At 38.1% G+C, this 13,201-nt stretch overlaps 1 protein-coding gene and 1 pseudogene across 1 annotated transcript; both read right to left on the minus strand.

The window, feature by feature from the left end:
* Positions 1-2,784: 2,784 nt before the first annotated feature.
* On the minus strand, positions 2,785-3,807 carry LOC105311416 (annotated as a pseudogene).
* Positions 3,808-4,089: 282 nt separating this feature from the next.
* Positions 4,090-5,070, minus strand: LOC105311417 (olfactory receptor-like protein OLF4). The gene has a single exon (XM_011387407.1). The coding sequence runs from the start codon at positions 5,068-5,070 to the stop codon at positions 4,090-4,092; it is 981 nt and encodes a 326-aa protein (XP_011385709.1).
* Positions 5,071-13,201: the final 8,131 nt, after the last annotated feature.

Here is a 13,201-nt window from a genome sequence, read left to right on the forward strand (position 1 = left end):
AAATAAAAAGAGAGATCAAGAGATATATAAAAACAAATGATAATGATAGTACAACATATCAAAACTTTTGGGGCAAGCAAAAACGGTTATAAGAAGAAAGTTCATATCGTTACAGGCCTATATCCAAAAACAAGAGTCCATATAAACAACCTAATGGTTCTTCTTAAAAAACTAGAAAAGGAAGAACAAATGAAGCCTAAGTCAGCAGAAGCAAAGAAATTATCAAAATTAGAGCAGAAACAAATGAAATCGAAAACAAATGAAAAACAATGGAAAAAATAAATACAAGAAGAAACTCTTTCTTTGAGAAGTTTAATTAAATTGACAAACCACTGGCTAGACTCACTAAAGAAAAAAGAAAAAGGGCACAAATAAACAAAATCAGGAATGAAAGAGGGGAAATTAAAACTGACATCTCAGAAATACAAACGATCATGCAAGAATACTATGAAAAAATATATGATAACAAATTGAATAACCTAGGAGAGAAATGGAACAGTACTTAGAAAAATTCAATCTTCCGAGACTAACACAAGAAGATCTGGAAAATCTAAATACACTGATCAGCAGCATAAAAATGGAAGGAATCATCAAAAACCTACCCAAAAAGTAAAAGTCCAGGACCAGATGGCTTCACCAGTGAATTCTACCAAACATTCAAGAAGTTTTAATACCTCTTCTCCTAAAACTCTTCCAAAAAATCAAAGAAGAGGCCATACTTGTCAACTCATTTTATGAGGCCAATATTACCCTGATACCAAAACCTGGTAAAGATAACACAGAAAAAGAAAACTGCAGACCAATATCTCTCATGAATACAGATGCAAAAATCCTACATGAGATACTAGGGAACCGAAGACAGCAACATATCAAAAGATTATACACCACGATCAAGTGGGCTTCATCTCAGGGGCACAGGGATGGTTTAATAGACGCAAAGCGATGAATGTGATACATCATGTAAACCAATTAAAAAATAAGAATCATATGATCATATCAATAGATGCAGAAAAAGCCTTCAAAAGATACAGCATCCATTTATGATCATATATGAAATATCATTTGGTAGAAAGCTAAGTGTTTTACATGGATATTAAAACAGTGACATTAAGTTATGGAAAATTACATTTTGTAAAGTCATTTTATTTTTGTAAACTAGAAGATTATACTACATAAATAAACTGTCATGAATTGGTTCAAGACAGGGGTGCATTACAGCCTCACACAACATCATGGATGAGCTGGAGATACACAATGTAGAGACTCCCAGCTGATCTGGACCCATGAGTATCTGAGCAGAGATCAGAACAAATCCGATCATCTAATCATATTTAATATAAATGATATCATTTAGGTCAGCTTGTTTCGCAGCATTGGCTATGGATACAATAAAAAGAATTGAATGAGGACACTTACTGGCTATTTTTAAATTATGGGCATATGTTCTGATATTTGGACATAGCATTTATAATCATTCTGTTATTTAAGTTTATTTTGGATAACTGGTTGAACAATCGATTCTGTTAAGGGTCACGTTTACGTAACCAGGAGAAGTTGGAAGGATGTGCATTTTAGCAGAAACTCTGAGGAAATCCTAAGACGGGGCAGGAATTCAAGTTCTCCTGTGAATCACACTGTGATCATGAATATGGAACAATTTCCTGCATATGAGGAGCTATGAAAGGGATAATAGTGACATTGTTCCTTCACTATGCAGTTAGTCATATGACAAAATAGGAAAAGTGGAGATATTTTGTTCAGACTGTAGAGGAGTCATATTTGTAAGCAGCACTGAAATTTTGGAGGACAAACAGGAAGATAATTTAGTAATGAAATGTAAATACACCAACCATTCTTCACCTCAACGAAAACAAACCCTCACACGTGGAATCCATCTTCAATACTTCAGGAGTTGATTACAGCATGGAAAAGAAATCTTTGCATAGTCATCAACTGAGTAATGCTTCCTCGTGTACAAGGTCAATTCTTTCTAAAGAGCATATTACGTGAATCTATTTATCAAATTTGCGACTCTACCTGGAGATATATATTTGATAATCAATTTTATTCCTGGGTACTATGGCAGACTTTGTGGACACCGAATTCAATAAGAGAATAAAAGCAGAAGTTCAGTTAAAACCAGCAGAATGTTAAAGTAAATATTATCATTAAGAGCAGTTAAGGGAGTGAAATAGAATAGAAGAGACCCCAAAGGAAAACTGTTTCACTTTTTCTGTGTAAAACATCACGTAAATGAACTTAGTCAACAAGTGTAGTTTGCTATATTTGAGTTATACAACTCATGAAGACTCTTTAGTAACACAAATTCTAAAGATGATGCTGCCATTTGAGAAGAAATTATTTAATTTTTATTTTTTAGGGCTCTGGTTTCACTGTATTTACTATAAAATACACTAATGATAGAATGGAGGATGGACAAGGATGTGAAAGCATCCATTACAGGGTAACTTGACAGATAGCACTCTAGCTGGGCTTTAAGGAACTGATTCTATTCTGGCTGCAGGTAAATGCACGTAATTAAGTTTCACAGTTATAAAATTATCACTCTGAATTGAGGATTCAGAGCCATTTTGTTGGAGACATAATTCCATCTACAGATGCTAACTTTAAATTTAGAGAAGAAAAACACTCACTACATTAATATGATGGGTTGGGTTTCTTATACGTTTCCTAAATCCACCTACTATTTTTTTTTCTTTTGATGCAATTTATAGCTGTGGTAAGAAAAGTACCACAGCCCTGACTCAGACATGGTCTTTAGCTTCAGAAAGTCCACCAGTCTTGTAGTTGGCGGTCACTGCTAAATCTGTTGCCTGCAGAGGCCTCAGAGCTCTGAGTTTGCCAAGTAGTGTGCTCACCATTTCAGCTCTGCCCGCATATAGAACATGTATCATGCAGTTCTAAACATGGCACAATACAACGGCTCTGAAAGATGTGGCTGCAGGGTAACTGCCGACTTCCTCTTCAGCTGTGTATTCTTCCTTGCATACCGAACACTCTAAACACATATCGACTTGCTCCTGAGTTACTGTCACTGTTGGAAGAGATGTGATCTTCTCCTTGGTAGCTCGTGGAGGCCCTTTGTTTTTCAGTTGTCTTAAAAGCTAGCTTATGATGGCATCAAGCCCTGTGTGAACTGCCAGGCATAGTCCCCAGGGCTGGAGTGCAGCATCCTCCTCCAGGAAAAAGGGTGTGGGGACCCAGGAACTGCAGAATTTGCAAAGACTCCAGCAAAGAACTGTTGTATTATTCTTTTCATAGCTGGAGATCTACCGGGATGAGTACTTCTTTGCAATCTATATCTCCCAATCATTGGCAACCTTGAAGGCCGACTTGGTCCCCAGAGTCAGTGTGAGTTTGGTGACCTCTCTCATTGGCTCTATTATTTTAGTCCAGTAGATTGCTACTTAGAAATTGCCTAAAATCCTGTATAATCATACTGAGGTTCGAATTGCACCAGAACTCTGCAAAATGTGTTATTTCCTATATGGCTACCACCACCACCAAAAAAGCTGGAATCATCTGTCACTTCTTCAATTAAGGCTGATCCATATCTGGGATGATACATATTCTGGGAATTTGAGGCAGATCTTGCCCTTCCAAAATTGGCAGAAAAACCACTCCTTGGCGGTAGCAGTCCCAGAGCTCACCTCTGCTGCCTCTGCCACCGCTTCCTCAGTGTGCACATCTGTCTTTCAAGAGTCGGCAGCCAACACGGGAGTCATCCCGGCACAGAGAGGCAGGAGATCAAAGAGGAAATACAGCAGACAGTGACCACAAGGCCATCTTCCAACACCAAAGAGGCACAGGGCAGAAGAAATTATTTTTAAGATCCATATGTCTTCAAACGATAAATGGGATTTTCCAAATATTCTTGGTTTAAATCTGGGAAATACTTTGTGAGACTGGGAAAACGGACAAAGAGAGAAAATATCTATACATCAGAGCAGAAAGCATGATAAACAATTATTTACATTTGTATAGAGAAGGTGGAAAACTAAATGGAAATTCCAGCAAATAAATAAAGGCAGCATATTCTAGTTCCACAATTTTCTGGTTCAAAGGCTTTTAGCTCTCCAAACACAGAAAGATCTTCAGCCCCAGAACAGTTGTCCCTTTTCTAGCTGCCATCCCACGGAATCTTTTCAAAGCCCCCTTTATGTCTTTGTTCCTGAGACTGTAGATGAAGGGGTTCAGCATGGGTGTGACAACAGTGTACATCACCGAGGCTACTGCACCTGAATGCGAGATTTCAGCAGCAGCAGAGTTGAGGTACACTCCTACAATTGTACCATAAAATAAGAAGACAATAGAGAGGTGAGAAACACAGGTAGAAAATGCTTTAAACCTCCCTTGAGCTGTTGGGATTCCACGTATGCAAGAAACAATCTTAGAGTAAGAGTAGAGGATCCCAGAAAAAGGAACACCAGCCAGCAGCACGGCTGACAAATGCATCGCCAGGTTATTTAGAAAGGTGTCAGAACAGGCAAGTTGGATCATCTGATTGAGTTCACAGAAAAAGTGGGGGATTTTCAAGACTGTACAGAAAGATAGTCGCAACATCATCAAGCTTTGTAACAAGGAATACAGGGCACTCATGATCCAGGACACCAGAAGCAGCAGTCCACAGAGTCGGGGGTTCATGATGACTGTGTAGTGCAGGGGGTGACAGATGGCCACAAAGCGGTCATAGGCCATCACGGTCAGAAGGAAGTCATCCAATGCTCCAAAGAGTATAAAAAAGTATATCTGTGTGATGCAGCCTTTATAGGTTATGACTTGGCTCTGTGTTTGGATGTTCACCAGCATCTTTGGGACAGTGGTGGAGGTGAAACAGATGTCCACCAAAGACAGGTTGGAGAGGAAGAAGTACATGGGCGTGTGGAGGTGGGAGTCTGAGCTGACGGCCAGCGTGATGAGCAGGTTTCCAAACACGGTGATCAGGTACATGGAGAGGAAGAGCCCAAATATGAGAGGCTGCCGTTCTGGTTCATCTGAAAATCCCAGGAGAAGAAATTCTAAAATTTGTGTACCATTCCCTTGTTCCATGTGGTGGAGGTGATGACTGAATATGAAAAAACATAAGATGATTAATTTTTATACATGAGTATTACTAACATGGGAAATGCTACAATTTATATTTTAACCATAAGATGTATATATGACATGTATATGGTTTTGTAGAGATTTGATCTCCTTTAAGTAAGGTCATGTGACATCTCTAATTACAAATTACTGCCATCCTCTTAGCAATTTGCCAAATAAATCATTTTTATATTGGTTTAATGAGAAAGTCTTTTACACGCTGAGGAAGTCCTGACCATTTTCTAGACAAGGAGCACAGGGTGCTGAAAAACAGAAGTCCCTATAATCCAAAGATGGAGAAGGAATATAAAAAACTGAAAAATTATACACGTTGTTAGATGGTGCCTGTGCTTTGAAGAAAAAGAAAGTATGTGTACAAGTTCGTAGATGTGCATGTCATTTTCAAAGGAATTGAGAAAGACTTGAAACAAGGTGCCACTTGAGCAGAGACCTTAAGGGAGATGCAGAAAAGACAGGAAGATTTTGGGGAAGGGTGTAGCCTGCGTGGGAAAGAGCCAGTGCAAAGGTCCTGAGTTTGGCACTTGCCACAAGTAAACATGCTCAAAAGGAAGCCGTGTGGTGAGGGGAATGAGAAAGAAGGAGATGATAGGGATGCTGTCAGAGAGTGGAGGAATGACATGGCCTGTCTGCTACAGATGAAACTTCAAGACCCTTAGAGACCCAGGGATCACTCAATTACATATTGTTCCTTAAACTTTATTATCTTTGCAAGGGATCCTGTGAGAAGTGATGTCTTCTTTATTTCCATCTTTTGATCGACATTCTGGATCTGTATTTTAAAGAACACATTTCAGAGAATATGAGCTAGGTACCCCTGCCCTGAGAAGTGAAGAAATGCTCAGCTACACGAAAAACACACACTCACACCCACCTCCTGGGTCATGTTAATACTAGCTTATACTCACCCCCAGACACAATAATGATGAAACAAGTAATACAAGGCAAGATAATATCAGATTATCCCCCTACAGATTATAGAATAAGTTCCAAAGTCCATTGATAAGCCCTCAAATCGACATGTAAAACTGGGACTCCATTGTCATATAACTATTTTCTGCCCTTATTTTAAAATTAGTTAAATAAGAAGAGATTAAATAATGAAAGATAGAGGAGAGAGAGACAGAGAGACAGAGAAGAGACAGAGACAGAGACAGAGAGAGAGACAGATCTAATAATCTCGATGGTTCCTGAGAGAGTGTGATGAGGAGAAAGCATCCTTAATTGGTTACATGCCAACAGCAGTTGTTTTGCCTTATGCCCAGAATTATCAATAAGGTAGCAAATAACTATTTATTCAAAACAGAAAACAGAAATTTCTTTATGTGTCAAGATAACTCACAGATCAAACATATTACTAGAAAATTTGCAAAGAATAAACCTACAATTTACAAAAGGAAATATACAATGTATAGAAAAAAAGCAGAGACTTTTACAGCTGAAAAGAGACATTAGTAAATAACATTAAGTGCAAAGCCTTGGAAATTTGAAAACTCGGTTTTGTTTCTGAGATCTACCACTGCTTAGTTTTTTCAATGAGAGACAGCTGAACATTCTAAATGCTAAATCTTAAACCAAATAGTATAGAAAGTGATATCAATTTAGAACGATGTCAGGTTTGAACAATATATGTAACAAACTTAGCAAAGTTAATCATCTATATCTGTTGGCAAATAAATGATGACCACTGTGATGAGACGAGACAGATTATTTTCTCTGCATCTTATGTCTCCATTACTTCTCCACCTCTAGGACGTCAATTGCACAGCCATATTTTATTGTCACCTCTCCCATCTTCTAAAGGCTGGAAACCCTCTAGACAGAAATCACATTGACCCACGAAGATCTCTTTATATTGAAAACTGTTCAGAAGACTCCCGAATTAAACTCCATCCCAGTGATTCCTCAATGAAGAGAGAAGTCAAATTTTGTAGCTTCAAACACAAGGCTCATGTCTTGTGACCTTTTCACCCCTTTCACCCACACAGAGCCCTGCCCGTGCTCACACTAATCTCCCAAACGTTGAACTTGACTCCCAGCTTCTCCTGGCACCACAGCTGCAAAGCTCAGAGCCTTTACACTCATATTTCCTTCTGCTTGCAGTCTCCCCACGAGACATTTTGGAACTTTCAAACCCTCTCCATCCTCCAAATACCAAGTCCTCTTCAGATTGCCTGCATCTTCTTCTTCATGAGTCTTTTCTTTTTCTGAACATTATCACAGGAAAAATACTTTCTCATCAAGTTACTTACATATTAGGATACCCATGGTATAATTTTTATTTATTTCTCTGTCTTTTCTCCCTGCTACACAGTGAGTGCAGTGAGGCATGTAGCATGTTAAACAAATCACCACCTTCCCACCAGACTTAGCTGAGTTGAAAACAGTAGCTGAATAAATAATCACTCCACAGAGGGATGAGAGAACATTCTCAGAGAAATTGCTGATGATGAGAGAAGGAAGAGAAGGAGGCAACACTGATGTAGCTGTAGGGGCCGTGCCAGTGGAATGTTTTCTACAGTCTATATCAGGATGCAGTAGAGTAACAGTTTATAGTTTGCAAGAATTAACTAGAATAGAATCAAAAAGCCATAAGAGAAAATATGAGAGTGCATGATATATAGAATACATACTTAATCGTATCATGATTCTCTTTGTCAATCCCATATGTGTGTGTGTGTGAGTGTGTGTGTGTGTGTGTGTGTGTGTGTGTGTTTGTGCCTGGTGTGTGTGTGCATTGCTGTGTTCGTGTGCAGGCATGCTGGATCACAACATAAAAAGAATGTCTTATTTTGGGAGAAAACAAAAACCTCCTGATCCACTGTAATAAATATAAGAATAGTTTTAAAAGACCACTTCTTGTCAATGAGGGAAAAGCAACAAGAATGAAGAACTCACAGAGAGTTAGGTGCAGAGAGAAGAAGCAGCCGGCATGGGTGCTGCAGTTCCCCAAGGCTCAAGGGACATCACACTGACAGGGCCTTTACTACCCCACTGGCCTCATCGCAGCATCCACCTCAGCCCTGATCTAATTGTTATTCCTGTGCTTATTCCACATTTACATAACCAAACTTGTATTTATATGGCACAGTATTGGATGAGCCTGGACACTCTCTCACTTTTCTTTGTGGAATTCTTTCCTTTGATATTTTGGGGCTTTGAGTTTTGACCTCTTTTGAACAATTCTGATGGGTACACTAGTCCTGGTTCTTTTCCTTATCCAATATGAAAAGGTCTCCCCAGACATATTCTATAAAATCCTCCTTATTCTACAACTATTGATGCCCTTTCTTCATACATTTATTCCCTAAGGCAATGATGTCATGGTGCACCCATTTTAGTACACTAGGCCTTCTTCTTTGTAATGTGAGATCCAATGAGTAAGGACCTCCCTTATTTTGCCTATGTGCTTTTGTAATATGTGCATTAATATAGAACAAATGTTGAGAAATGGGGAAATATGACCAAGTTAAAATAGTAGATTTTAATAACTGTATTAAGTCAACTCAATTAATATGTAAGACCAATTCTAAAAGAAAAGGTAAAACGCCATAATGTAATCACATTGATATGGGTATCTAATTCCAGATAATTAGGAAAGACCTGCATAGAAAAATATAAAAATATACTTTTGACAAGTTGTGAGGAAGAACTACCTACTTTATAATTTCTACCTATATAAACGTAAGTAGATTCAGATATCCTTAAGAAAGGATAGATGTGATCATTAATGAATGAAAAAGAAGGCTGCTCAAATGATGAGTGAAGACATATAAGTTTTTATGTGTAAAAATAGCGAGGGGGGACACAATATGACAGACTTAGAATTGAACAAAAAAATTATAATTTTCATGCTTTCCAACAAATTCATCTCTCTATATATGATGGAATTCAATGTCAAACAGCAAAGTTGATAGAAAAAAACTCCAACTTAACATATTAAATAAATTAATTAGTCTACCTAGCAAACAAACATCGCCATCTCTAGGCTCTGGGTGAGGCTAGTTAGGCTCTCAGAAGACCTCAGGTAGAAGTTCTCAGGTTCCATCCTCTCTGACCCTTCTCTGAAGTACCTGCTGGTCTATTGGACTCATCTGAATGGGGTCTCTGAAAGGGAGGACTCCGTGTGGAAGTCTGAATGCCTACCTGGATGATCGACGATGGAGACTGAAGCTCTGTCCCCAGACAAGGCAGCAGAACAAAGTAAAGCATTGATCTCACTCGGACTTAGGAATCCAAAATAATAAATACGTGTTGTAAAACCCAGGCTTGTACGAACAGAGAGGTGATCATTTCTGCTTCATTTATCTGCTCATTAGGCAATGTTTCCAATGTTACTCCCACCACTGAGCCCCGATTTCCCTGTGGGACACTAGTCTGGACGGACTGGAAATTTTTCCTGTTGATTCTCTGTTCCCAAGAGTCCAGGTGAGAAGTCAAGTGAATCCTGTTTTCATACTCCTCCATGATTCTCCTACCTGAAAGAGGTCTCACCTCCCAGATCCTCATCTCAACCCTGCATTAAAGTTCTCTCAAAATTCTAGACTGAGGATAATGTCTGTGTTAGGTCCCAGGGTCTTCAAAGTATTTCCCTCTTTGTCAATAGGGAAACTCTGTGACTTTCATGTAAATGTTGGATACTACACACCTTGGCTTCATGACACTTTACCAAATTAATGAAGAATATTATGCTTATATCAGAAGTTCAGAGCTGTCCTTAGTTCCACATTATAAAAGATTTGATAATTAAAAAAAAACATATTTACATACTTTTATGTCATATTATCTGAGCTTTTACCTTCAGGTTTTGTCAAATTTCAATTTTGTAAAGGTCCATCCTATGGGGTTTTTCTATTATGAACTCTATCTCACATTGCAGAAATGGGACTTCAAAAAGTTTAGTGATCTGCCCGAAGTTATAATCAGAGTAAGGAATAGGTGCTGATTGGAATCTGTCAGGATGCTTTCAGTTTTTAATCTCTGAGCCAGTGGTTCCCAGCCAGAGATGATGTGGCTCCTGGGTTATAAGGCAATGTCTGAAGGGAGGCTCTAAAAATCTACAACATCCATCACAAATAATTATGTCAGATTTTGAAGGTGAGATAAGCTAGTCCGGACTAGCATTTCTCCAACTTCAGTGTGCATATGACTCATGCAGGATTGTAGTTCAAGTGCAGATACTAATTCAGCAGGTCTTGTTGGGCCCAGGGACTCTGCATTTCTCACAAGCTCCAGGAAGATGCTGATGCTGCAGATACTGGTCTGAGGGCACTGCGAGTAGCAAAGCTGAGGTCCTGTGATCGTGTAAAGGGCTCCTAGTTGTATGACATCTGTACCCAAAATTGTGTTTAAATTAAATTTTGGTTGAAATGTGTACGGTCATGCACCATCAAACAAAGGGGATAAATTCTGAGAAATGCAGGGTAGGTTAGGTAGCATAGAGCACACTTACACAAACCTAGATGGTTAGCCTACCACACACCTAGGCTATGTGTTATAGTCTACTGCTCTGTAGGGGAAGAAAAATGTTTCTTTCTACTCCTTGGGTTCTTTCTGACACATCCTTGTAACCAAGGCCAGTTTAATAGAAGAAAACTGGTGAAGTTTAATAACATGTATACATGGGAGAGATCCAGGAAAACTGGGTAACTCCCCAGAGTGGCCTGAGCTACCATGTTAACTATCGTCTTTAGCTGAAAGTAGAAGGTGCTGGGGTTGTGTATAGTCAGTAATGGGAGGTTATCAGAAAAAAAAAAAACAGTAAATGAGGTAAGGCTGTTATGCAGACATAAGGCATTGTCTTCTCCGTTGATGAGTTTCTAGAGAAAAAGACACCCCCATTGACCTGGTACAGCCAGGGAGACACCCTTACAATTGGAGATTTTCCTTACTGTGTAAATGTTCCTTACAAAGTAGAACTTGTACTTGGATTTCAGAGCTTCTCCCATGTCTGTTATTTCTTAAAATTAACCAGCATCAAATAATCTTTATGGCAAACTGACATATTTTGGGGTGACAAATTCTGTTGCCTTATACTTCCTAGATTACAGACCTATATAACATGTTATTATACTATAAACTATAGGAAATCGTATCAGGATGACTATTTGTTTAGTAATGCTTCATATTCTGATGTTACCATGACTATGAAGACTTAGCCAATAAGAATTTTTCAGGAACATTATAATCTGTGATTATATTTATTTTTTGGTATTATTATTGTTTTAATTAATTAACTAGTTATTTATTCTTTGCTGGTGACATTGGTTAATGAAATCCAATAAGTTTCAACTGTATACTTTAACAGTAAGGCATATATATGTTTACACTGTGTTCACAACCCATAGTTAGATTTCTTTCGGTCACCACATATTTGACCCACTTTACCCCATGTACCTCCTCCCTCTCTCGTATCTATTGTCCAACACCATGAATCTCTGTTTCTTTGTCCTGTTTGTCGTTTTTAGGTTTCTATTCCACATATAAATGATATCATGTGATTTTCAACTTCTTCTGTCTGGCTTATTTCACTTAGCATGATTATCTCGAGTTCCATCCATGTTGTCACAAATGGCAGTATATCATCTCTTCTTATGGCTGATAATATTCCATTGCATATGTGTACCACGGCTTCTTTAGCCAATCATCTATTGTAGGACACTTCAGTTGCATCCATGTCCTGTCCAGTGTGAATAATGCTGCTATGAACATTGGTGAGCAAAAATCATTTTGGATATGGATTTCCAAGTCTTTGGAGTAAATACCCAAGAGGGATTGCTGGATCATATGGCAGATCAATTCTTAGTTTTTTGAGGCATCTCCATTCTGTTTTCCAAAGTGCTTGTACCAATTTGGAGTCCCACCAGCAGTATATGAGAGTTCCTTTTTCTCCACATCCTCTCTAGCATTTGTTAGTACTTGTCCTCTTGATGATACCCATTCTAACAGGTATGAGGTGGTATCTCACTGTGGTTTTGATGTGCATTTCCCTAATAACTAACGGTGTTGAGAATCTTTTCAAATATTTGTTGGCCATCTGTATGTCCTCTAGGCAGAAGTGTCTGTTCAAGTTCTCTGTCCATTTTTTGATTGGATCGTTTGTTTTCTTGTTGTTATTGAGTTGTATGAGTTCTTCGTATATTTTGGATATTAGGCCATTATCGGAGGTGTCGATCGCAAATATGTTTTCCCATTCAGATGGTTGTCTCTTTACCTAGTTGATGGTTTCTTTTTCTGAGCAGAAGCTTTTTAGTTTGATGTAGTCCCACTCATTTATTTTTGCCTTTACTTCCATTGCCTTTGAGGTCACATTCATAAAATCTACTTTAAGTCCAAGGTCCTTGAGTTTAGGTCCTATGATTTCTTCCATGCATTTTATTGTTTGAGGTCTTATATTCAGATCCTTAATCCATTTTGAGTTAATTTTGGTGTGTGGTAATAGAAAACAGTTTAGTTTCATTCTTTTGGAGGTGGCTTTTCAGTTTTCCCAGAACTATATATTGAAGAGGCTTTCCTTTCTCCACTGTATGTCTTTGGCTTCTTTGTAGAAAATTATTTGCCCATATAAATATACGTTTCCTTCTGGACTCTGGATTCTGTTCTGTTGGACCGTATGTCTGTTTTTCTTGCCAATAGCATGCCGTTTTGATTATTGTCACTTTGTAGTATAATTTGAAGTCGGGCAGAGTGATGCCTCCAGTCTCGTTCTATTTTCCCAGAGTGGCTTCGGCAGTTTGAGGTATTTTCTGCTTCCATACAAATCTGATATATTTTTTTCTATTTCTTTAAAAATGTCGATGAAATTTTGAAGGGGATTGCATTCAATTTCTATAATGCTTTAGGTCATATGGTCGCTTAAATTATGTTGATGTTTCCAATCTATGAACATGGAATATCTTTCCATTGCTTTGTATCTTTTTTGATTTCTTTTAATAAGGTCTTATAGTTTTTATTATATAAGTCCTTCACATGTTTTATTAAATTTATTCCTAAGTATTTTATTCTTTTCGTTGCAATTGCAAAAGAAATTATTTTTCTACTTTTTTTTCTGACCTTTCGTTATTAGAGTATAGAAACA

Source organism: Pteropus vampyrus, unplaced genomic scaffold (assembly GCF_000151845.1).
Source record: "Pteropus vampyrus isolate Shadow unplaced genomic scaffold, Pvam_2.0 Scaffold1000003862, whole genome shotgun sequence".
NCBI lineage: Eukaryota > Metazoa > Chordata > Mammalia > Chiroptera > Pteropodidae > Pteropus > Pteropus vampyrus.

Coding starts and splice junctions, on each gene's coding strand:
- LOC105311417 (XM_011387407.1), bottom strand. CDS start 5,070: ATGGAACAAGGGAATGGTACACAAATTTTAGAATTTCTTCTCCTGGGA.